The sequence below is a fragment of the Lynx rufus genome, unplaced genomic scaffold, assembly GCF_022079265.1.
Source record: "Lynx rufus isolate CCGP_SWC_20201006 ecotype Redwood Valley unplaced genomic scaffold, mLynRuf1.p SCAF_10, whole genome shotgun sequence".
In the NCBI taxonomy this organism is placed as follows: Eukaryota; Metazoa; Chordata; class Mammalia; order Carnivora; family Felidae; genus Lynx; species Lynx rufus.
This window is the reverse complement of record NW_025814824.1, coordinates 72,392,130-72,419,062: the sequence shown is the minus strand read 5'-3', so window position 1 is coordinate 72,419,062 and position 26,933 is coordinate 72,392,130. Positions and strand designations below refer to the sequence as shown.

General features: G+C 41.9%; 1 protein-coding gene across 16 annotated transcripts in view; it reads left to right on the top strand.

Moving 5' to 3' along the window:
* SUSD1 (sushi domain containing 1) overlaps window positions 1-26,933 on the top strand; it is a 287,713-nt gene that overhangs the window by 118,264 nt on the left and 142,516 nt on the right. For 15 of the 16 annotated variants that reach the window (XR_006960106.1, XR_006960108.1, XM_047067858.1 and 12 more), the window contains exons 14-15: window positions 960-1,218; window positions 5,732-5,771. Coding sequence is in view for 14 of the 16 variants with exons in the window: in XM_047067858.1 (XP_046923814.1) it covers window positions 960-1,218; window positions 5,732-5,771 (299 nt within the window). In the remaining 2 variants the exon portion in view is untranslated. Of the gene's footprint in view, window positions 1-959; window positions 1,219-5,731; window positions 5,772-15,986; window positions 16,081-16,406; window positions 17,125-26,933 lie in introns of those variants that run through there. The other variant, XM_047067800.1, reaches the window with a different exon arrangement.

Here is a 26,933-nt window from a genome sequence, read left to right as displayed (position 1 = left end):
CTGAAATTTCAACTCAAGAAATGTTAGTGGGGAGTCAATCACAGCCAAAGAACTGTGTAAGGATTTGCAAGGATATAAGTGTCAATCATTTAAATCCCTGCTCTTAAGCCTGATCGGGAAAGCAGGTGTTCAAACATGTGCTATACTAGAGGCAGGAGATAAGGACTGAAGAGATGGGAACAAAAAAGAAGTCGTGATTCATTCTCAGTGCGTTTTTATGCTGACACCTCCTTTCACCGACAGGTTTTGAATTTGGTGGGATAAACCATAATAAACACACACAAAAGGAGAGTAGATTGCTGGTGTGCCTCTTTGTCCACACTTAGGGAACAGTTCCACAATGCACATATGACATTGTCCCTTTCAGGCTATTTCAGGATATTGTCAGGCTGGACTAACTCATGGTGACTTTGCACTCCTTCCTTCTCATTTATTTCACATGAACTTTGGTATCAGTCTGTGAACCGGAGGGAATGCAGATCACATGAGTTCCGTTTCAGGTTGCCATGTGATTAGAGCCTTTTTGCAGACTTAGCCCATTAACTCTTGTAGGCGGCCAGCCTCCATGTGACTGCTGAACCCTTGGCCCAGCTGGGCTTTATTTGCCCACGTGGAGAGCATTGATTAGATCGGCTTTATGGCATGCACACTCAGGGCGGCCATACTTGTAACAACTTCTCCCAGCTCTAGAGGATGTACTTGGCATCCATCCTCAGCGAGAACTTGAGATCCCTCACCCCATGTCATGTGGCGTTAGCAGTACAGGTTCAAACTGAAGTGCCCTACCTGTTGGAGCCATCAGACTGTCGATCCGCTGTGGGCAAGGACTTTTTCTTGTGCAGTGTTGTATGTGCCTCTAGTGCCTAGAGGAGTGTTTCTCTCATAGCAGGTGCTCAATAAATATGAATAAATAAATGAATGAAGCAAGGGTCTGATAGACATTTTCTTTTTATTTCCAGTTCCTACCAGGTGTTGGTGCTTCCCCTGGCCCTCCAAAGCACTTTTTTTTGTGATTCTGAAGGGGCTACCTCATTCTTTAGCAACACCTCTGATGCCAGTGGATATGTGGCTGCGGAACTACTGGCCAAAGATGTCCCAGATGATGCCATGGAGATATCTATTGGGGACAGGCTGTACTATGGGAAATACTATAATGCACCTTTGAGAAAAGGGAATGATTACTGCATTATATTACGAATCACAAGTGAATGGAATAAGGTATATACTTCTTTAAAAACTCTTGTGACTTCTCTGTTTTCTTTTTCATGTGAAAGTTAAATGTTTGGACATTTGTTTTCCTGGTATTGGAGATGGACACTGCATGTAATAACCATAAAAATGTGTTGACTACTTTGCCTTTATAAATGATGGGCAGGTGAAACCTTTAAGGAGGTTGATGTTCTGAACTTCCTGCAGGACCTGGCTGGATTTATGCTTGGACTGACCTAGTTTTGGTTCTTCCTCTTAAGCTGCAGGAATGCCCTCATCCTACTGCACTACTGAAGCCTTAGTTAGAAAGGAACATCTAGATTTCCCTGTCACTTCCTTGTACTCCTGCCAAGCTGCCGCCTCCCCTCACTCTGTCTTGGAAGCAGGAAGGAGAGGCAGATTAACGTCAGCACTGCCCTATTTTCTCCTTCCATTGCTTCCTCGGCCATACCCACCTCTCCTCATCCTTAGAAAGACTATGTTATTCCAGTGGTGGTTCTTTCATGAGACCTAGAACTATGTAGTCATTGTATAATGAATAAATCTAGTGAGTTGGATAGGCAGAAAGCAGGAGCTGGATCAGTGGGCCGGGTAGAAGTTCTCCTGGAAGAGCCATTGTGATGGGTTGTCCCAGGAGAACTCGAAGAGTGGGATAAATTCACATAGATTGGTGATGGAAATTAGAAAAACATTGTATTAATATTATTAGAAACATCTCCTTTTTAAAAAGGTTTTTAATGTTTAATTTTGAGAGAGAAAGTGTGAGTGGAGGAAGGGTGCAGAGAGAGAGAGAGAAAGAGAGAGAGAATCCATAGCAGGCTCGTTGCTGTCAGTGCAAAGCCCAATGTGGGGCTCAAACCCACTAACAGTGAGATTATGCCCTGAGCTGAAGCTGTCTGTTCAACCAACTGAGCTACCCAGGCACCTCAATAGAAACATCTCTTGACTAATGCATCTGAGCCACCTGGACTATAAGGTTCATCACATACTTACGACCAAGACACACTCTATTTTTTTAATTAGAAAAAATATTTTAAGGTTTAGTTTTGAGAGAGACAAAGTGTGAGCAGGGGAGGGGCAGAGAGAGAGGGAGACACAGAATCTGAAGAAGGCTCCAAGCTATGAGCTGTCAACACAGAGTCTGATGTGGGGCTCGAACCCACAAACTGTGAGATCATGACCTGAGCTGAAGTCGGATGCTTAACTGACTGCGCCCCAATTTTTTTTTAATTTGAGAAAGTGCACGTGCATGAGCATGAGTGGGGAAGAGGGCAGAGGGAGAGAGAATCTCAAGCAGGCTCCATGCCCAGTGGGAACCAGATCTCACCACCGTGGGATCATGACCTGAGCTGAAGTCGGACTCTCAACCGACTGAGCCACCCAGGCACCCCATCCTCCCTTTTTAACATTCTACTGTATGTATGCACCACATTTTAGCCATTCATCTGTGGATAGATGCTTGGGTTGCTTCCATCTTTGAGCTATTTTGAATAAGGCTGCTATGAACATGCTGTACAAATATCTCCTTTGAGTCCTTGCTCTCCATTTTTCCGGCATTGACCCAGAGTTGGAATCGTTGGGTCATATGGTAATTATCTTTGTATTTTTTTGAAGAACTGCCACACAACAGTGGCACCATATTACATTCTCACCGACAGTACACAATTATTCCATTTTCTCTACATCCTCCCCAAGAACTGCTGTTTTCTGTTTTGATAATGGCCCTCCTAATGGATGTGGGGTGGTGTCTCATTGTGGTTTGGGCTTCTGTTTTTCTGATGATTAGCGATGTTGAGCATCTTTTCAAAATGCTTTTGACAACTTTTATATCTTCTTTGGGGAAATGGTTATTCAAGTCATTTGCCCATTTTTTTTAATGTTTACTTTTTGAGAGGGCACACATGCACACATGTGTATGAGCAGGAGAGGGGCAGAGAGAGAGGGGGACAGAGGATCAAAAGTGGGCTCTGTGCTGACAGCAGAGAGCCCAACTCAGGGTTTGAACCCACAAACTGAACCATGAGATCATGACCTGAGCCAAACTTGGATGCTCAACCAACTGCATCACCCATATGCCTCCCTTTACCCATTTTTGAAAAAGGTTATTTATTTCTTTGTTGTTGGGTTTTAGGAGTTCTCTATATATTCTGGATATTAATCCTTTATGAGATTTGCAATGTGCAAATATTTTCTACCATTCCATGGATGGCCTTTTTACTCTGTTGTAAGTGCCCTTTGATGCACAAAAGTTCTTAATGTTACAAGCTTCTTTTTTTTATTCCAGTATAATTAATATACAGTGTTACATTTCAAGTGTACAATATAGTGATTCAACAATTCAGTGCATTATTCAGTGCTCATCATGATAAGTGAACTCAGTATTTCATTTATTTATTTCATTTATTCACCCATTTATTTCACCCACCCACCAACCCTTGGGCATCAACCAGTTTGTTCTCTGTATTTAGAAGTTTTTTTCCTCTTTGTCTCTTCTCTGCCTCATTTCACTTAGCATTATACTCTCTAGATCCCTCTATATTGTTGCAAATGGCAAGTTGTCATTCTTTTTTATGGCTGAGCAACACACACACACACACACACACACATCTTTATCCATTCACCTATTGATGAACACTTGAATTGCTTCCATATCTTGGTTATTGTATATAGTGCTGCAATAAACATAGGGGTGCATATATTTTTTTCAATTCAGTTTTCATATGCTTTGGGTAAATACCCAATAGTGGCATTACTGGATCATATGGTAGTTCTATTTTTAATTTTTTGAGGGCCCTCCGTACAGTTTTCCACAGTGGCCACGCCAGTTTGCATCCTGCTAACAGTGCATGAGTGTGCTTTTTTCTCCATATCCTCAAAAGATCTTAATTTTGATGAAGTCAAGTTTGTCTATTTTTTCTTTTGTTGCCCATGCCTTTGGTGTCACATCCAAGAAATTATTGCTAAATCCAATTGTTAAAAAGATCTGTATATCTTCTTTGGCACCATTTGTCAAAAAGATTTCCTTTACCCATTGAATGTTCTTGGCCACCCTTGTTGAAAATTATTTTATATGTATGCAAGAGCTTCTTTTTGGGCTCTCTATTCTGTATTGGTCTATGTGTCTGTCTTTATGCCAGCACCACACAGTTTTGATTACTATAGCTTTGGAGTAAAATTTGAAACCAGGAAGTGTTTTCCAGTTCTCCCAGTTCTCTGTGTATCTGTCCCAGTAACTAGCACCACCACGCACCCAGTTGCTAAGATAGAAATGGAGGAATAATTCTTGCCTCCTGCCTCCTTATCTTCTTGTCTAGTGCATCATCAAATCCTGTCTATTCTATCACCGTAATGCTGTGTAAAATCATCCTTTTCTCTCCTTCCTCATTAACACTGTTTAGCCTTTGACATCTCTTGCCTGAACATCAAATTTTCTAACTCATCTTCCTGTCTCTTATTCTGTCTCCTTGATCCATATAACTGCCAGAATGAGTTTTGTAAAGTGTAAATCTGGTCATGACACTCTGTTTTAATGAGCTCCCTTCTTCACCTGGCCCCACCAATTTCTCTCCTTTAATATACTCCATTCCCAAGTACCTGCCTTACTGGTTATTAAGGTTAGATCCCTTTCACTGGTTATTATTGGATATTATTTTCCACTAGATGCACTTAGCATCAAGGCAAAATTAGTCACATTCAAAAGCTTATGGCCATTTTGAGCTTTCCCCAGAATTTGTCAGTGTAAATATATTTTTTCAATTTTTAAGAAAACCAGATTGCCCAAGGTTGTCACTTGAAAGAGAATTTCCTTTTGAACTTAGAGGGATCCTTCTCTAACCCCTGCTATTTAGTTTCCTCTGGGGAATGTTTTGCAGAGTAATCCCAGCCATTCCTAACAGACAAATATGCACATAATAACTGGGGGAGAAGAGAAGGTATTTCATTCCAATGAGTTTGTGGGTCTCCTCTACCATGGATGAGCTTTCATATGTTATTACTATTGTTGTTGTTGTTATTTTGTTCTCTTTCTGGCCCTTGGCTACTGTTTGGGTAACTGAGGCAGCCGGGTAAGTATTCTCTAGAGAGGTGAAGTATTATTATATGCCAAGGCTTCTCATAGCCTAGCCTATCACATGCATCACTATCTTGCTGAACTGGATGTGACCTCGGAATCTTTCTCAACAGAGTTCACAGGCAGTCAATGCCAGTTGCTCAGAGCTGGCCAGGGGAATGAAACTCATTGCCATTTCTGTCCTTTACCCATTGTGTGTGCTTTGTGAGATCTTTTGAGAAGCTATAGAATTGATCCCCAGGGTCACTTCTGTCCCTGCTACCTATGCCAGTCCCTCGAATACTTAGTAGTCACATGGCTAAGGTATACTATGTTAGAGCTAGAAGAGGCCTTAAAGATATTTTCATCCAAATTAAGAGAAGTAGAACATTAAATTTTCTTGGCTAAAATGTATTATTTAAACTGATGTCATGTGCTGCCTAGTTAAACGTGTTGCTGTGTTTTCCTTTATAGGTGAGAAGATGCTCCTGTGCAGTTTGGGCTCACGTGAAAGGTAAAACCATTTTCTGCTTAAGCATCCTGTCCTTATTTCTCCCCTCCAGCCTGCAGCATCGAGTTATGTTAATGAGATTTCTTTTTAAATTGTTAAAGGTGACAGAAACCCATCTCATACTAGTTTAAGCAAAAGGCCATAGCTGAAAAGGATGGGGGTGGGGAGCTTATGGACCCAAACCCACAAGGGCACCAGGACTCCAGAAACTGACACTTGCGACTTGACACCAGGAGTGGTACACTGTGCCTCTGTCTCTGCTGTTTCTTTTCTTTCTTTCTTTCTTTTCTTTTTTTTTTTTTAACATTTATTCATTTTTGAGAGACAGAGCACAAGCAAGGGAGGGGCAGAGAGAGAAGGAGACATAGAATCTAAAGTAGGCTTCAGGCTCTGAGCTGTCAGCACAGAGTTCCACACGGGGCTCGAATTCATGAACTGTGAGATCATGACCTGAGCCAAAGTTGGACGCTTAACTGACTGAGCCACCCAGGCACCCCTCTGCTTTCTGTTTCTAAGGATGGGTTGGCTTCATTTTCTTCTACAATAAGCCATGCGATGGAGAGGGATGGGCACCAGCTGCCCAGTTTAGCAACTCCAGTGGGAACAGAAAGTTTTTCAATTCAGGGGAAGAACCCTTTCTCCTAGATTAAGTGCCTGTCCGTGGGATGACTGGTACCACCTCCTAGAGTACTATGTACTATGAGCAGCCTACCTTGGATTTTGGGCTTATTCATGTGGCTGGTTGGGGGCAGATCAGTGTGATTGACATGGACAGCGACACTCGGATTGCACTGAGAGGTGGACACGATCCCCATCAGGAAAAGAGGCACGCAGAAACATGTTGACAGACCAATACAAAGAGCAAAACAGTCCACTGCTTTGAGCCATTTAGCTGCTTCGCATGCGCACACACTTATATGTATACTTTTAAGAAAAACCCCCTCCACGATGGAAGAATTATCCTCTATACAACCACAAGTAGAACTCTATTGGACGACAACTGTGTGTGGGTCTGTTACTGCATCCAGCTCCAAGACCAGGATTCCTGAGGGTGGTCCATCCCTCTTGATCAAATCCAGGGGGACCTCTCACGATCTATTAGCAATCTATGACTAAATGCCCAATGTAAGCATCCTTAAACCGCAGTTTATAATGTGAAAGGGGAAACTGAATAAGCGCAATAAGCACTTTCATTTAGAAAGGAGGAAAAGATAAAAGGCTGTGCAGTGGTCAGGGCGCCCATAACAGCGACCACATCCTGCTGGATGGGAAAAACTGGCATCCCCTGCCCTGGCAGCAGAGTGAGCCGCCTGGTCGGTTAGATGGGCTGCCTCAGTCTTTTCCTGGGTCTGCCCGATGGGAGAGTGAGTACCCTTGTCCCTTTCCTCCAGAGCTGTACAGACACAAGAGATGTAGCAGCTGGGTGCTGTGTAGCTTAAACCTTCTTCCTCCCACGGGCAGTTGTCCAGGTGGGAGAACTGCCTCAGGGCTTGAGCAATCACAGCTCCTTGGTTGCCAGACTTGGGATTTCCCTGGCAGTACATTTCTTTAAACCAACAGGCAGCCAGCCAGTGGATTTGATTCCTAGGAATTCCATTAGTTTGTTGCTTAATACCAGAAATCCTGTCAAGTTTATGACCTTTGTATCTGGACCTTTTTTCTTTGCGGTTTATGAGTCCTAGCAACACCCTGAGGAATTTTGCTCTTAGCTTGGAGTATCAGTTTAACCCCTTGCATCCTGTCTGTTACCTCAGAGCAGCATAAAACAATAGGCTGGGGTGGTAAGGAAGTGCCTGCAGAACTCTGCTTGCAGGAGGACTCCAGCTCGGGGCACTTCACAATGGGGGATTTGTTACCTTGTCAGTAGAGGGTGCTTAGCAGGAAATGATGGGAAGGGACCTGGAGAATTAGACTTCCTTCATTTGTCTGCTTGTCTTCTAATCTTATTTCCCATCTTTTTAATCTCTACTGACACCAGCTTCAAAAAGAGCAGAGGACATGGCTTTTTTACTGGGCAAGGCGCATTACCAGACCATTGGATTGTGGTTGCCAGGCAGCGAGGGTCTTTGTGCCCCACCCCCCTCTACTCTCTTGAGATATAATTTACATATAACATTGAATTTAAGGTGGTGACTTGATCTATATTGCAAAATGATTACCACAGTGAAGTTAGTTAACACCTCCATCAGCTCACATGATTACCATGTATATTTGTGTTATGTGTGAACATTTAAGATCTACTCTCTCGGCAGCTTTCAAGTATTTAATACAGTATTGTTAATTATAGTTGCCATGTTGTACATTAGATCCCTAGTACTTATTCATTTTATAACTGGAAGTTTGTACTCTGGCCAACATCACCCCATTTCTCCCCACCCCCCTGACCCTGGCAACTACCATTCTACTCTCTATTTCTATGAGTTCTCCCTTTTTAGATTTCACATATAAATATGATCGTATAATATTTGTCTTTCTATGTCTGACTTATCTCACTTAGCATAATTAGTGAGGGTCTTTCTTAACAAAGATGTGTGTTGTTACACTTCTGTGTGTAGATGGGCTAAGCTCCCTGTCTTGGAATTATTTTTTTATTTTATTTTTTTAATTTACATCCAAATTAGTGTATAGTGCAACAATGATTTCAAGAGTAGATTCCTTAATGCCCCTTACCCATTTAGCCCATCCCCCCTCCCGCAACCCCTCCAGCAACCCTCAGTTTGTTCTCCATATTTATGAGTCTCTTATGCTTTGTCCCCCTCCCTGTTTTTATGTTATTTTTGTTTCCCTTCCCTTATGTTCATCTGTTTTCTCTCTTAAAGTCCTCATATGAGTGAAGTCATATGATTTTTGTCTTTCTCTGACTAATTTCACTTTGCATAACACCCTCCAGTTCCATCCACGTAGTTGCAAATGGCAAGATTTCATTCTTTTTGATTGCCGAGTAATACTCCACTGTATGTATGTATATATTGGCTATTGTTAATAGCACTGCTATAAACATTGGGGTGCATGTGTCCCTTCGAAACAGCATACCTGTATCCCTTGGGTAAATACCTAGTAGTGCAATTGCTGGGTCGTAGGGTAGTTCTGTTTTTAGTTTTTTGAGGAACCTCCATAGTGTTTTCCAGAGTGGCTGCACCAGCTTGCATTCCCACCCCTGTCATGGAATTTAAATGAAAGCCACAAGAAATAGCCACGTATTTCAACATTTGGACATTTTGCAGCCAATCCATTCCCTAAGGCTATAAGGATGGGAATAGAGTTCCCACAAAGAAAAAAGGTGCTTTTATCAGAAGAATGGAGATGTGCAGGCCTCCTGGACATAGAAATAGCTTCCAGAATCCACGGCTTTCAGCAGCTGTTTGATATGATTAGCAAACTCAAACTGGGTGGAAGAAATGGCCAAAGAGCTGGCTATAGTCATTCTACTGTGATTAACTTAACAGGGAGGATTTTGCTTTGGAAATGTCTACGTGGCTTTTGGTGGTACCTTTTTACCCCCTCTCAACTTAAAAACCAGTGTTGAAAGAGGGTTCAAACCTTTGAAATCAAAGTACTGGGAGGCTCTGGAGATAATAGAAAACCCAGTGTAATATTGAAATTCTGAAGGCAATTCTACTCTATATTGTACAAACATTACCTGTACTGTGCACACACCTTTGGCAGTCGCCTTTCGCAAAAATGTTGGAGACTGCCATCTCACAAAATAATTTGCAGGATCCAGATTAGTCCTGAACTTGTTCCAGTTCATTTGCCGAGCAATGGCCCCATTCTTGCCTTTGCCCAGTGACAAATTATGCTACTTACCTGACGCAGATTGCTCCTAAAAGGGCTTTGTGATTAGCAGGGAACCAGCAGTTGGTTTGATGGGAAATGGGGAGGCCTGGGCTTCCTTGCTTGAGCCTTGCTACTAATCAGCTGAGGGCCTTTGCAATTATATTTAACTTGGCAGGTTCTCAGCTGCCTCTTACCACAATCTTTCTGATCCCTTCCAGCCACAAAGTACTGAGTCTGTGATTTCCTGAGTCACAAAGCAAAGTCATTTGATATATGGGAGATGATCACACACTGTAATCACAGAACACTCTTCAGTCATAGGCATGAAACCCCTGAGTCATTAGTGACCCTTTCCGTTTCAGCCACATTTTACGCCTAGGGTGTGCTAGTCTCATTTCTGGATTCGTCCCCTTGTGCATAGGCCTTTATTATCTGTAGCACAGACAGTGGGCAAAGCCTCCTTTCTCCTCTTCCATCATGGTGTTCATAGTTTCCTTCTTTTTAAAAAAAAATTTTTTTTTAATGTTTATTTTTGAAAGAGAGAGAGAGAGAGAGAGAGAGTCGGGGAGGAGCAGAGAGAGAAGGAGACACAGAATCCGAAGCAGGCTCTAGGCTCTGAGCTGTCAGCACAGAGCCTGAAGCAGGTCTTGAACTTCCGGACCATGAGATCATGACCTGAGCCGAAGTCGGACACTTAACTGATTGAGACACCCAGGCACCCCAGGGTTTCCTTCTTCAGTCCAGCCTACATGCCTGACTCATCTGTCCAAACTGTGGCTCTGATTTTCCTATTTCCCCTGATGGTTCTTCCATGGTTCTCCATTACATTTTAGACTGGTTTCTAAGGCCTCACTTGGACACCAGCATGCCCTTCTAGTTGCATCTCTCCTTCTCCATTCAAAATGATGTGCTAGCTCTTCTCTGGTTACGGCCCTTGCTTATTTTCCTCAATGTCTTTGCTCATACGGTTACTTGCTTATTTCCACCTGGATTGCCCTATAACCTTCCTGTAATCTTTGCTCATGAGTTTGTTACAATCCCACCTATTCATCAAGATTAAAATCAAATGCTGTCTCCTCCCTGAAGCTTCTTAAAATTTACTCAACAGGCAGGAACGCCCTCTCTCTCTCTCCCTTCTTCCCTCTTCCTCTCCCTCTCCCTCTCCTTAGCCATTCTGCCATACTTTAGAGAAACTGGTGCACTTGTCCTTTCATACTAGATTTCATACCCTGAGGGAACACGTTTGAAGAGTGGAGCAGTGCCTGGAACCCATTGGGTTGGATGATTACTGGTGAGCCAGCCGCATAGTCTGATGAAAAATGAAGCATAGGAAGTGTAATACTTAAATAAGCCAGGGAAGAGTTACCTTAAGATCTAATCCTAGTGTGTATGTTTATGTTTGTGTACGCTACACACATGTACGTACACACACACACACACACACACACACACGCATGCATATTTTAAACCTGCATAATTGTGGTAGGCAGAATTATAATGTGGCCACTGCTGGACACCCACCTTCTCTCATTTACTCATTCAAAGGCTATTCTCAGTGTTGCCGTGAAAGGATTTGAAGATGTAATTAAGATCCCAAATAGATTATCCAGATGGACCTGACCTTCACATGAGCCCTTTCAGTCTGGATCTAGGGGTCAGAAACAGGGGAGATTGGAGATTCAAAGGGAGAGATGGATCTGACATAAGGGTTTCTCCTACTGTCTTTGAAGATGGAGGGAACCACATGGCAGGAATGTGGGTGGCCCATAGGAGCTGAGCCACCAATGGTTGATAGCCAGTAAGAATATGGGGACCTCAGTCCTGCAGCTGCAAGGAATTTGGAAGTAGGTTCTTCCCCAGAGGCTCCAGAGGGAAAGGCAGACCACCTGACACATTGATTTCAGCCTTGGAAGACGCTGAGCAGAGGACCCAGTCACACTGTGCCTGAGCTTCTGGCCTACAGAAGTGCGAGCTAATGAATGGGGGCCAGCTGCTAAGTTTATGGTAATTTGGAAGCTGCAGTAGAAAATGAATTTTTTTTATTAAAAAAAATTTTTTTTTTTAAACATTTACTTATTTTTGAGACAGAGAGAGACAGAGCATGAACAGGGGAGGGGCAGAGAGAGAGGGAGACACAGAATCCGGAACAGGCTCCAGGCTCTGAGCGGTCAGCACAGAGCCCGATGCGGGGCTTGAACTCACGGACCGTGAGATCATGACCTGAGCCGAAGTCGGACGCTTAACCGACCAAGCCACCCAGGCGCCCCGAAAATGAATTTTTAAAAAGTTGCTAATTCATCAGGTGTTACTTATCTCTAAATTAATCTTCTACTTTGATCTCCTTCGCCGTCTCCTCCTCTGCAGGGAATTCAAGTGAGGAGACCCTAGAATAGCAGACAGGAATTTCACATGCCAAACAGAAGTCATGGTGCTAATTATTTGTACCTTTTGGAGAACAGAATTATTGTTTTCAGGAAATGGCCCTGCTTGTGTAAATTCATGAAAAAAATGTCCACATCCATAGGCAGTTTTCAAGCTGTCCCAGAGCCTGAGAGTAGGCACAGGGTCTTTCTAACTTGCTCCTCAGCACCTGTGATATTTGCATTAGTGCAAGAGTTGAAGATAAGCCCAGAGAAGGCCTGTCATTCCTCCTGAACACTGTACCTACTCAGGGAGCCACCCTGAAGAGAATGGTGGAGTTTAGCCTAATGGATTTACTCTGTCAAGGTTGAGTCACTGCAAATCTGTGATATAACACATGACTCACTCACTTCAGTTTCTGATAGGATATTCTACAAGTGATTCAGAAGAAAAATAAGCATGATTTTATAGCATGAAACCGTGGAAGGGAGGGTAACCAGAGGATGGCAGAACTTTAAAAAATGTAATACAAATTGGTCAGCCGTAAATGTTCTCAGTGAGGAATTAACGGCGGGAAGTCCCTAAAGAAATCTTGTGTGGCTACACTGTGAACACTTTGGATTGGATGGACTCAGATTTTCACAGACTACATGCACAAAGTAGACCAAGAGATGCATACCAGCAAGAACCATGCCTGGAGCCAGAACCCAAGTCATGTTATGCAGAACAAAAAAGATGATTGTCCAATACTTCTGTGTAGGGTAAGGAGTAGTTGGGCAGGCATGTGGCTTAGGGTAAATGATGTCCTGCTGGTGGATGGTCAAGAGAAAGTCAGGTTCATACACTCCCACTTTGCTTCTGTCCTGTTGGTTTGTGAGGGGACATTTCAAAGCAAGAGAAGAGCTAACTGCTTCACATAAAGTCTTCTGACCTGGATGAAGCACATTCTATAATGCAGGTTCATACAGTTTTCACATGAGCCAGTGGACCACTGCAAGTGGTCTTTGAGAAATGGTGAAGAGAAAGCAGGCTGGAGATGAGCAAAGAACATGGAACTTTGTAGAAGGAAGATAGGCTTTGCAAAGTGTAGTCGATGATAACTTGAAGTCAAGGCCAGGCAAAATCTTTTAAGAGGTGGCTTTGTGGTAGGAGCCACAGTAGTTCCCAGCAGTTAGCATTATGGTTTCTGCATTAGTAAATAATGCTTAGAAAATTCTCACCTGCTTTAGATAAATATTTTAGGTAGGCATTCACTTACATTTTGTTCTAATTTTTTTAGGTTGCTATTTGAGCCTTTAACCTGTCCGGGTTTTATTTTGGCATATATAGTATAAGCTCAAATGGTCAAAATCCTTTTATTCTAAATGGCCAGCCAATTTTCTCAACACTAGTTACGAGTGATGTGTCATTTCCCCTAATGATTTGAAACAGTAACAAAACAATAATTAACAATAGCTAACATTTGCCAGTTGCTTACTGCGTACCAGGCACAGTGCTAACATGACTTACCTCATCTGTTTCTCACAATAACCCAATGAGGTGGACACTGTTATTATCATTCCCATGTTACTCGATCATCCCTCAGTGGGGAAACTGAGGCACAGAATGGCGAAGCAACTTGTCCAGAGTCCACAGTTACAGACTTGGACAACCCGACTTCAGTATTTAAGCTCTGAAATTTATTTGGTATACGTGGGTTTATTTCTAGGCTGTTATGTTCCAGTATATTCATTCCTATGCTGATACCGCACTGTTTATCACTAATAATGTGAGTCACTCTCCTAGTTTTTTTTTTTTTTTTCACCACTAATTTCTAGTGTAACCACATCCTTCCATTTTGTAGTATGGCCTCTTAAAACGCCAAGACATTTTTTTTTCTTTCCCCTGAATATTAAAGGTAGCCAAACAGCATAAGCCATGTTTTTTTTCCAGAAAGTCTCCTGAAAACACTTTCTGAGGTAATGGATTTTGCAGAGCTTTTTAGCAAGAAGTGTAGTCCATGGCTGCTTTTGCTGGTGCCAGCTACCCTATTAGAGAACAGAACCCAACTGCTCCTAGCCTGGTTGGAGAGATCTGAGCAGGTGCCAATCAACATAGCTTTCTGCAACAGTGGGAAGATTTTGAAGCTGTGCTGTCCAATATGGTAGCAACTAGCCACGTGTGGCTACTGGGCACTTGAAATGTGTACTTGAAATTGAGCACTTGAAATGGTATGACTGAGAAACTGAACTTTTAATTTAATGGAAACTAGTGTAGATTTAAATAGCCACATTGTGTCCAGTGGCTGCTGTAGCGCAAATTAAGTAATGAAAAAGTTAAGTAGCAGGAACTCTTCTCAGATGTGCCTCTTTCACTGCCAAGGAAGAGAGTCATCTATGTTTGAGGGTCTCAAGTCCAGGGGCTACTAATTTTCCTCTCAAGCCCCTCCTTACTTAACAGAGCTTTGCTTTTGCTGTTTTCAACTCTTCCAAGGCAGTGCTGGATGACCCAAGGGGCAGACTAAGCATGTGCCTGGGGCATTGGTAACAGGAGGGTACAGAAAAATGAAATGTTTGGATGTTCTGGCAGTAAAAACCACGGCAAATCATTTGGCAAAATTTGGATTTAGTTGTGCTTCCTTACATTTATTCCATGGCTTGATGGCATTTTTCTTTTTCTTTTTTTACGTTTTATTTATTTTGAGAGAGAGTGCGTGCAAGTGGGGGAGGGACAGAGAGAGAAGGAGAGAGAGAATCCCAAGCAGGCTTTGTGCTGTCAGCGCAGAGCCCAATGTGCGGCTCAGTCCCACAAACCATGAGATCATGACCTGAGCCGAAATCAAGAGTCAGATGCTTAACCGACTGAGCTACCCAGGTGCCTCGGTATTTTTCTTTCTAATTCTATGCATGCAGGGTCATCCCGCAAGATCTTTTTGATGTCTGGTGGCACCATTGCACAGTTGGTCTTTTACGCTGCTACAGTCCGAGACCCCATCATCCTCAGCCTGTGCAGGAAAGGACAGGGCCTACACGAGGGGGGAACATGACCTTCTCTGCTGTAGACCATGTAGCTCAGATCTGCACTGGGAAAGCATGGTGTTATGGTTAAAAGCAAAGATGCTGGAACCAGACAGCTTGGGTTTGGATCTGGCTCTGTTGTTTATTAGCTAGGTCACCTTGGGCAAGTTGTTGAACCACTCCGTGCCTCCATTCCTCATCTGTAAAACGGGAATAATAATAATAATAGTGTCCCATGTACTATTATTACGCTGGGCACTATTATTGCAATACACTATTATTATAGTCCTCACTGGGTAGTTAGGAGAAGTAATTAGAACAGTGTTTGGCATATAGTAAATGCTAAATAAGTTGTTTGCAAATGAAAATGAGCCCTTTAGTGTAGAACACGATGCTCTGATTCAGTCACTTGGCCCAAATGTGCAACTCAAATGTGGGTGTCTTTTGGTTTATAACAAAGCATCCCCCTGGGGTTGACATATAATACCCCCCAAAGAGAACATATACACATCCTCCAAAGAGGTTTTACATCAATTTTCTTACTTTATCCTCATGGCAACCTGCTGAGCAGAGCAGGGAGGTGCTGTCCTTGTAGGTGTGCAGGGAAAATGACAGATGACTCTATCCGGCAGGGAGGATTTGTTTGCTGTGTTTGACCACTGGACCTACCTATCATTTTTGGAGCAAAAATCCAAACGATATCAGAATGACTTCTTTCTTCCTCAACGCAAACGAAAACTGCCTATAAAAACTTTCAGGCATAATTGGTTGAGAGAGGACCAATACAAGCAACACGGTCTGCTGTATTTGTATTCACAACAAGATGAGCTTTTTTATCCCTTGTAACTTGAATGTGGCCTGGTTTTCTATTTCCTCTTCAGAAATCCCTTGGAACTGTATTTTCCTTAGGCCCTACACCCTCCAGGCCAACTCAGGGGACACAGAGGCACTCTGAGCATTCTTGGGATGGTTTAGTAAATGGGGCCAAGCTCTGGGTTAAAATGTAGTGAGTACAGGTGCACCTGTGCCTCCTGGGAAGGCCACGATTCCTGCTGTGGGCTTAGCATGTGGTTTTGTTCCGCAGATTCGTCATTCATGCTGCAGCAGATGGTGGGCGTTGGGCTGGGCTCCGTGGCTGTTGTGATTATTCTCGCATTCCTGTCCTTCTCAGCCGTGTGGTATGTGAGACTGTCATTTTTGAGAAATGAGCGGAATGGCGGAAGGATGGGGTTGGAGTCATGAGAACAGCTGGGATTGAGGAGAGCCAAAGGGGATGTGGGCAGAGGTTGTCCTGGGCTCAGCACTCAGCAGGTGAAAGGCACGAGTAGTCTACACCTTCGGGCAGGGAGGGAGATGTGCTTCTGGTGCAGAAAAAGAGCAGGGTTGGTGATGGCTGTGCTGATTTCCCATGCTGCTTCCCATGAGGGTACATGAGCTGCACATAGAGATACGCCAAGGGAAAACCAGAGTGTGTCAATGGACTCTTTTCCTCCTCCACATCTAGATTGCAGACGGGCACTACCTGTGGAGGATGCACGGTGCTGGGGCAGATGTTATGGCTGTTTCTCAGGTGCCTGCCTAGACAGAGGCCCCATGTGGCTTCCACCCAGGTGTGTATGGGTCCGCAACTTTTTCCATTCCCAGCTTGGTCCCGTTTCTGGATTCAGGATGGTGAATACCTCTGTGGAATTCCCCAAAAGGAGGAAACTCAGGAATTGCTGATGTCTTCTCTGCTTGCTACACAACCAGTTCTGTGTGTGAACGTGAGACCCTTGATATACAATATAATATTGACCACAGGCCAAAGATCACGTGGGCTGGACCCTTGTCTTCCTCTGAGTGATACCTGAGAGTCAGCTCTTCTGGACATTGAATACAAGAGAGTCTCTGCATCTTCCTTTATGGCATCTCTGAATTAATTTGGAATCCATCCTTTTACAATGAGCGATGAGGGGGACTTAAGTTTGGGCTAGAATTTGCCTTTATGAAGGAGGTCATTCAAAAGGATAGAGCTCTTTGACAGTAGGCAAACTTGTCAAACATTTTAGAAGCAACCCTTTTCTTACAATCGATCGACATGCTAATAGTATACTAACCCGGCCTGACTCCAGTAAGTTCCCTGCAATGTGTGTTAGGCAGTGTCGCTTTGATACAGATCCATTGGTTTACAGGTAATCAAAAGCCACAAGTTTTCATTCCAATAAAAATATTCTGTTAATTTAGTCAGTTCTTCTCTTCCACACCAAAGTTTATAGCAGCCTTGTCTACCTTTTTTATTACTCTCTGATATAAATGACCTGTGCCTTCCTTTAGTAACAATGGGTTGAAACGTTATAAAGCCCATGGCCAGAATCCATGTGTTCATAGGGAAGGGGGAAGAAGGTGAGTGATGTGTAATCTTCCCCTTTACCTACAACCTCAATAACTATGACTGTTCCTTTATCATGAATCATGACACATTAAATGCAAGCAGCCGTGGGCCCACCATCAACTTGCTGAATTTACAGACGGAATGTACTAGATTTGGCTTTTAAACTCTGAATCAGTGTTCTTTAACTTTCTTCTCTAACTGGTGGTGTAATTCCAAGGCTCAGTAAGAAATGAATGGAGAAGACAGAGGCGTGTGGCTTTCCTGAGTAACAATGGTATTATCCCTTTTCTCCCTCTTCTAGGCCTGGAGAATAAAAAGCAAGGGGGAGGAAACCAGGAGACAGTTATATTGTATAACCTCAGGGCAAGGTGCATATGAACGTGGCCCTGGAACTGTGCAGTGTTGCAGTCCTGAGGAAAAGGGACACTCTTTCTGATAGGATGGACTTGTGTGTCCTCTCTCCATGAGCTTCCTGGGTGTTAGTGAGGGTCAGATCTGTGTGGTCTGAGCTTGTGTATTACAGATGAGGAAACAATAGGAACAGTAGAAACAGGTGGAAACTGTCTATGAAGCTGCCCTGGGAGATCCAGGTCCAAGTATATCTCCTCAGTTAGGAAGAGTCAGAGAGAGGGAAGCAATATCCTGACACCTGGATGTTCAGTGACAGCTGTCGGCCCCTGGCCCTGCCGGCTTAGGCAGTATTAGGAATAGTTGTCTTTTGTCCTCTGAGGTACTATCTTGGACTACAACTGCAGATGAGTGTTTAGAAACTTTCCTGCTCTCATCTTAGGTGATTTATAGAGTAGAGCTCTCAAAAGACTAATACAAATACCTTTCTGCTTTTAATCTTTATGTGCAACTATTCAAACTCATACTATTTTCACAGCTCTTGAATGAAATTTGGAATCCTTACAAATTATTGTGGTTACTGTAGGGTAGGGTCTCTGATGAGTAAGGTTTTTCCTAAAGTCTCCTCTATCCAAAGAGAAAATCTGAATTTATTGTTGTTGTTGTTGTTGTTGTTGTTGTTGTTGTTTTACTGGTTCTGTAAACACCATATGTTTCTGTAGCCCCCTTAATTTCCAGCTCTAAAATTAACTGCCAAAGAAGTTACTGTGGTCCACATGGGAACTTGGCAAAATTGTCGTTGAAAGCAAGAAATCCCACCTGCTCAGTATCAAAAGTTTCTGGGTAAAATAACTGACTAAATATTAAGTAAAATGTTCAGTAAACTGTACTTCTGAGTACATAACACAGTTGCTCAGTAGTATTACTGAACAGAAGCAGGTGCTGAAGTTTGCAGAAAGGATGTATATCTTTCTGCAGTTCTTTTCTAACAGTTTCCTCATAAACATGGCGGCGGGCAGCTTGAGGTTCTCTAAATTCACCTGGGAGCTTTACCACAATACTGTTCTTTTTTTTTTTTTTCCCCCCAAGCGGATTCGTGGTTAAGGTGGGGAGGGCATCTCAGGAGAGCAATAATGGGTCTTCCCGGGAGAATGCAGGGTCTGTCTGCCCAAGGGCTGCCCAGGCAGCACTTGGAGTCGCTTTGGAGTGCCTCTAAATAAAGCCAGGTCCAAGCTGAGGATGGAGGCAGGATCCCCCCCTATTGACTGTCATGGAGAAGCGTGTAGAGGTGAGCACTGGGACCCAGTTGTGAGCTCCCTTCTAGGTTAGGAATCAAAATTAGAGGTTGACCAGATAGGAGCAGATTGTTCCCTGGCTGATTTGTGTGTCTGCATGCCTGAGGTTTTTGTTTATCTCCACTGGAGTTTTTGTTTATACACATTCTTCTATTCCATCCTCATAGCAATCGTGTGTGGTGGGAAGGTTAGGGGTTACCGTTTTTCCCACTTTAGAATGGAGAAATGGGTTCAGACAGGTATGTGACCTGAGTTGTGGGGCCGAGTCATCTGATGCAAGTCTAGTCCTCATTCCTGGGATTTGACTGGCCTTGAGCTCACCTTTGGACATCCTTTTGGTTTTGGGGAGAGCCAGGCCTTTGTGTTTCTCTCTCCATATATGTATTTTAACCATTGACCTTTCTACTGTAGCCGATCTTCTTTTATCTGTCTTTTCAGTAAAAGGTATCTCCCCCTGAGATCTCTTCTACAAGGAGCCACAAATCACCAAAGAGTTGGAGGTTAATTAGGGGAAATAGGTAATAGTTTGTCTCTGACTCAAGACCTGAAACTGTAGCTGGGCACTTAACCCAAGACCAGAGCAAAAGTGATTATCTTGCAATTCCACATTAGTTTGGGATCAAGTTAATACTTAAAGTGATGTTAAAGGAAGTAAAAAGGTGTTCCCTTTTTATTGCTGATCTCACATTTGGAGTTTCTAAACCTTCTATTTTTCCATTCTATTCATCTAAGAGAAAACCAATGTTAGTAGTAGTCAATCAATTAGTGCTTTAGGGGACTTTTGCCTGCATGACTGCTGTTGCTGAACTGAAGTGCTGCATTTTGGAGAGGAAAGAGGATGGGGCTTTCTTTGTGCCTAAGTTTGTGGACAGGTGATACATTGAAGCAAATCAATTAAAAAAGCAGTGTTGGTATTGTTTGAGAGAGAGAAGGAGAATAAATGAATCATTTTGGTGATGTGTGTGTGTATGCATGTGTATCCATATCCATACATTTTTTGGTGCAACCCATTTTTTGGGTTACGAAAATGGGGTCAAACTACATGTGTAGTTTTGTAAACTTCTTTCATTTCTGGGCACATTTTTTTTAAATGCAGTCAATGGTGACCGCATTAGAATTTTGTGCCATATTTTATTTAGCCAATACTCTTTTGTACATTATGTATTTAGGATGTTTCCAGATGTTTCCTATTCTTATACAAATTGTATAATTGTGTGAAATTGAAAATGATATGTTTTACGTTTACTACGTATTGTCAGAGGCATCTTAGCAGAAAGTTTATACCAGTTTACAATCTCACCAGTAGAAAGCCTCAGCACCACTGGGCACTGTTGATACCTTTCATCTTGATTAATCTGATAGGTGAAAAATGATGTTTCCATGCTTTATTTGCATATCTTTATTTTTGCATGTTGATTGGTCATTTATAATTCTGTCTGGGTGAATTGCCTTTTTTCTCGGTACTTGGTTTGTCTTTTATTGATATGAAAAGCTCTTTGTATCATAGTAATTTTTATTCCTGGCTGTCATATATTTTATAAACAAATTTTCTAGTTTATCATTCCCCCTTTTGACCCTGATTGTGTCATATCTTGCCACACAAAACCTTAAAATTTAGGTAGTCAGATTTATCCATTTTTTCCTTATATATTGTATCTTTGGTGCCTTGCTTGAGGGACCTTCCAATCTCAAGGTAATAAATATAATTCAGCAGTTTTAAAAAACATTTAAATCTAGGGGCGCCTGGGTGGCTCAGTCGGTTAAGCGTCCGACTTCAGCTCAGGTCATGATCTCACGGTTTGTAAGTTCGAGCCCCGCCTCGGGCTCTGTGCTGACAGCTTAGAGCCTGGAGCCTGCTTCGGATTCTGTGTCTCCCTCTCTCTCTGCCCCTCCCCCACTCGCGCTCTGTCTCTCTCTGTCTCAAAAATAAATAAACGTTAAAAAAAAAATAAAAACATTTAAATCTTTAATCCATCTGAAATTTATTTTAGTATACAGAGTGAGGTTCGGGACAGAGGGGATCTTTTTTTTTTTTTTTTTTATTTCTTTAAATTAAGCTGTTAAATGGTTTTAGCCAGTTGTCCTATTAATATTCATTGACTTTTTTCCCCTAGTGGTTTGAATTATATACTGAATTAGATACCAAAGTCTATTTCTGAATGTTCTCCTTTGTTCTGCTGATCTATTTCTGTGCCAATACCACCTGTTCTAACTTTATTTTATTTTTTATTTTTTTTATTAAAAAAATTTTTTTTCAACGTTTATTTATTTTTGGGACAGAGAGAGACAGAGCATGAACAGGGGAGGGGCAGAGAGAGAGGGAGACACAGAATCGGAAACAGGCTCCAGGCTCTGAGCCATCAGCCCAGAGCCTGACGCGGGGCTCGAACTCACGGACCGCGAGATCGTGACCTGGCTGAAGTCGGAGGCTTAACCGACTGCGCCACCCAGGCGCCCCTGTTCTAACTTTAAAATAGGATTTTTAGTACCAAGTGAAATTAAGTTACCACTCTTTCTGTTAATTCTCAGATTATTCTCAGATCTTATTATATATTTATTCATGTATACATATTTATTATACATAAACTAAGGAATTATTTGGTCATATTCCCCCCAAAATCTTAATATTTTTTTTGGTTGGAGTGGGGGGAATGTGGTCAATAAAGAGTGCTCCTATCTCACAACATGGAATGTATCTCCATTTAATTTTGTGTGTGTCCCTCTCTAGAGTATTCTAGTTTTCAGTTTACAAGGTAGCTTATGCTTATTTTGTGTTATGTATATCTAGGTATTTTCTATTTTGTTATCCTGGCCTCTTAAGTCACTGCCTCAGCTCCTGCCCCTGAACGTGTATCCCATGGCCTCTCACTGCTGGTGTTCCTGGAGATGTCCTGCCCTGGAAGTCTGTCCTTTTTTGGGAGAAGTCACACCAAGGTGTCTCCCCCAACATAATTACTTTCCCAGGTACCCACTGGACTCATGGGATCCTTCCATGCCAAATGGAGGACCGCCTGCTCTCACAGGTCACTCCAGCCACACAAGTTTCCTTATTCATTTGACCCTTTGTCCTCACATTAGTGGAAGTGTAGCTTGTTCCCAGTGTGGATCCCCCTTTTTTGTCCTATTGCTGCCCTGACAACCTCAGCTTCTTGACCCTTGAGTTTCTTATCTTTGGAATCCGCTACCAGGCCAGCGTGTCTTTCAAAGGTTTACGGGACGCAAGTCAGAAACTCCGAGTGTGGGGTCCCCTTGAAGCTTCTCTTTCCAGGCTGAGGAAAGATCCCCTTGTCATTGTGGTGGGGGATTGAAAATTCTTGGGACACCAATGGCTTTCTCCAAGGAATTTCTCTCTTTTGACCTTTTCCATTTAAATCACTTTACATCCTGGATATCAGGTGTCGTAAGACTATTTAAAAAACCTCATTTTAGAATGTGGAAGTATTGGCAACCTATTATTTTCAGTTTCTTAGAAATTTGGTCAAAACAAAAAGTCCAATTAGGGGTCAAAGGACATGAAACTATAGCTCACAAAAAAGAAATGCAAATGGCTCTAAAACATTTTTAAAAAAAGATGTTCAACCTCACTTTTAAGAAAAATGCAAATTAGTAAGATATCATTTCTTAGCTATCAATTTGAGGGAAATCCAGAAGTTTAACAACACACTCCACACACTCTCTTTTTTTTTTTTTTTTTTTTTTGAGAGAGCGATCATGAATGGGGTAGAGTGGCAGAGGGAGAGAGAGAGAATCTTAAGCAGGCTCAATGCCCAGCACAGAGCCCAACACGAGGCTCAATTCCATGACCCTGGGATCATGACCTGAGCAAAAATCAAGAGTCAGATGCTCAACTGACTGAGCCAGGTGCCCCCAGAAAACTTCCTTTTTTTTTAAATTTTATTTTTTATTTTTTTAAAATTTACATCCAAATTAGTTAGCATATAGTGAAACAATGATTTCAGGAGTAGATTCCTTAATGCCCCTTACCCATTTAGCCCATAACCCCTCCCACAACCCCTCTAGCAACCCTCAGTTTGTTCTCCATATTTATGAGTCTCTTCTATTTTGTCCCCCTCCCTGTTTTTATGTTATTTTTGTTTCCCTTCCCTTATGTTCATCTGTTTTGTCTCTTAAAGTCCTCATATGAGTGAAGTCATATGATTTTTGTCTTTCTCTGACTAATTTCACTTAGCATAATACCCTGCAGTTCCATCCACATAGTTGCAAATGGCATGATTTCATTCTTTTTGATTGCCAAGTAATACTCCACCACACACACACACACACACACACACACACACACACACACACCACATCTTCTTTATCCATTCATCCATCCATGGACATTTGGGCTCTTTCCATACTTTGGCTATTGTTGATAGTGCTGCTATAAACATTGGGGTGCATGTGTCCCTTCGAAACAGCATACCTGTATCCCTTGGATAAATACCTAGTAGTGCAGTTGCTGGGTGATAAGGTAGTTCTGTGTTTAATTTTTTGAGGAACCTCCATAGTGCTTTCCAGAGTGGCTACACCAGTTTGAATTCCCACCAGCAATGCAAAAGAGATTCTCTCTCTCTGCATCCTTGCCAACATCTGTTGTTCCCTGAGTTGTTGATGTTAGCCATTCTGACAGGGGTGAGGTGGTATCTCATTGCGGTTGTGTTTTGTATTTCCTTTATGATGAGTGATGTTGAGCATTTTTTCATGTGTCGGTTGGCCATCTGGATGTCTTCTTTGGAGAAGTGTCTATTCATGTCTTTCACCCATGTCTTCACTGGATTATTTGTTTTGTGGGTGTTGAGTTTGATAAGTTCTTTACAGATTTTGGATACTAACCCTTTATCTGATATGTCATTTGCAAAGACCTTCTCCCATTCTATCAGTTGCCTTTTAGTTTTGCTGATTGTTTCCTTTGCTGTGCAGAAGCGTTTTATTTTGATGAGGTCCCAGTAGTTCCATTTTTGCTTTTGTTTCCCTTGCCTCTGGAGACTTGTTGAGTAAGAAGTTGCTGCAGACATGATCAAAGAGGTTTTTGCCTGCTTTCTCCTTGAGGATTTTGATGGCTTCCTGTCTTACATTGAGGTCTTTCATCCATTTTGAGTTTCTTCTTGTGTATGGTGTAAGAAAGTGGCCCAGGTTCATTCTTCTGCATGTCACTGTCCAGTTTTCCCAGCACCATTTGCTGAAGAGACTGTTTTTATTCCATGGATATTCTTCCCTGCTTTGTCAAAGATTAGTTGGCCATACGTTTGTGGGTCCATTTCTGGGTTCTCTATTCTGTTCCATTGATCTGAGTGTCTGTTCTTGTGCCAGTACCATACTGTCTTGGTGGTTAGAGCTTTGTAGTCTAGCTTTAAGTCTGGGATTGTGATGCCTCCTGCTTTGATTTTCTTTTTGAGGATTGCTTTGGCTATTTGGGGTGTTTCTGGTTCCATGAAAATTTTAGGATTATTTGTTCTAGCTCTGTGAAGAATGCTGGTGTTACTTTGATAGGGATTGCATTGAATATGTAGACTGCTTTGGGTAGTATCAACATTTTAACACTATTTGTTCTTCCTATCCAGGAGCATGGAATCTTTTTCCATTTTTTTGTGTCTTCTTCAATTTCTTTCATAAGCTTTCTCTAGTCTCCAGTGTATAGATTTCTCACCTCTTTGGTTAGATTTATTCCTAGGTATTTTATGTTTTTTTGTGCAACTGTAAATGGGATCGATTCCTTGATTTCTCTTTCTGTCGCTTCATTGTTGGTGTATAGGAATGCAACCAATTTCTGTGCATTGATTTTATATCCTGAGACTTTGCTGAATTCATGAATCGGTTCTAGCAGTTTTTTGGTGGAATCTTTTGGGTTTTCCATATAGAGTATCATGTCATCTGCGAAGAGTGAAAATTTGACCTCCTCCTGGCCGATTTGGATGCCTTTTATTTCTTTGTGTTGTCTGATTGCAGAGGATAAGACTTCCAATACTATGCTGAATAACAGTGGCAAGAGTGGACATCCCTGTCTTGTTACTGACTTTAGGGGGAAAGCGCTCAGTTTTTCCCCATTGAGGATGATATTAGCATTGGGTCGTTCATATATGGCTTTTATGATCTCAAGGTATGTTCGTTCTACCCCTACTTTCTTGAGGGTTTTTATCAAGAAAGGATGCTGTATTTTGTCAAATGCTTTCTCTGCATCTATTGAGAAGATCATCTGGTTCTTGTCCTTTCTTTTAGTGATGTGATAAATCACGTTAATTGTTTTGCGGATATTGAACCAGCCCTGCATCCCAGGTATAAATCCCACTGGGTCATGGTGAATAATTTTTTTAATGTATTGTTGGATCCAGTTGGCTAATATCTTGAGGATTTTTGCATCCATGTTCATCAGGGAAATTGGTCTATAGTTCTCCTTTTTAGTGGGGTCTCTGTCTGGTTTTGGAATCAAGGTAATGCCGGCTTCATAGAAAGAGTTTGGAAGTTTTCCTTCCCTTTCCATTTTTTGGAACATCTTCAAGAGAATAGGTGTTAACTCTTCCTTAAATGTCTGGTAGAATTCCCCTGGAAGGCCATCTGGCCCTGGACTCTTGTTTTTTGGCAGATTTTTGATTACTAATTTGATTTCCTTACTGGTTATGGGTCTGTTGAAATTTTCTGTTTCTTCCTGTTTCAGTTTTGGTAGTGTATAATGTTTCTAGGAATTTGTCCATTTCTTCCAGATTACCCATTTTATTGGCATATAATTGCTCATAATATTCTCTTATTGTTTTTATTTCTGTTTTGTTGGCTGTGATCTCTCTTCTTTCCTTCTTGATTTTATTTATTTGGGTCCTTTCCTTTTTCTTCTTGATCAAATTGGCTAGTGGTTTATCAATTTTGTTAAATCTTTCAAAGACCAGCTTCTGGTTTCATTGATCTGTTCTACTGCTTTTTTGGTTTTGATAGCATTAATTTCTGCTCTAATCTTTATTATTTCCTGTCTTCTGCTGGTTTTGGGTTTTATTTGCTGTTCTTTTTCCAGCTCCTTAAGGCATAAGGTTAGGTTGTGTATCTGAGATCTTTCTTCCTTCTTTAGAAAGGCCTGGATTGCTATATTCTTTCCTCTTATGACCGCCTTTGCTGCATCCCAGAGGCTTTGGGTTGTGGTGTTATCATTTTCATTGACTTCCATATACTTTTTAATTTTCTCTTTAACTGCTTGGTTGGCCCATTCATTCCTTAGTAGGATGTTCTTCAGTCTCCAAGTATTTGTTACCTTTCCAAATTTTTTCTTGTTTTTGATTTCGAGTTTCTTAGTGTTATGGTCTGAAAATATGCATGGTATGATCTTGATCTTTTTGTACTTACTTAGGGCTGATTTGTGTCCCGGTATATGGTCTATTCTGGAGAACGTTCCATGTGCACTGGAGAAGACTGTATATTCTGCTGCTTTAGGATGAAATGTTGTGAATATATCTGTTTAAGTCCATCTGGTCCAGTGTGTCATTCAAAGTCATTGTTTCCTTGTTGATTTTTTGATTAGATGATCTGTCCATTGCTGTGAGTGGGGTGTTGAAGTCTCCTACCATTATGGTGTTACTCTCGATGGGTTTCTTTATGTTTGTGATTAATTGATTTATATATTTGGGTTCTTTCACATTTCGTGCATAAATGTTTACAATTGTTAGGTCTTCTTGCTGGATATACCCCTTGATTATGATATAATGCCCTTCTGCATCTCTTGATACAGTCTTTATTTTAAAGTCTAGATTGTCTGATATAAGTATGGCTACTCCGGCTTTATTTTGTTGACCATTAGCATGATAGATGGTTCTCCATCCCCTTATTTTCGATCTGAAGGTGTCTTTAGGTCTAAAGTGGGTCTCTTGTAAACAGCATATAGATGGATCTTGTTTTCTTATCCATTCTATTACCCTATGTCTTTTGATTGGAGCATTGAGTCCATTGACGTTTGGAGTGAGTACTGAAAGATATGAATTTATTGCCATTTTGATGCTCATTGAGTTGGAGTTTCTGGTGGTGTTCTCTGGTCCTT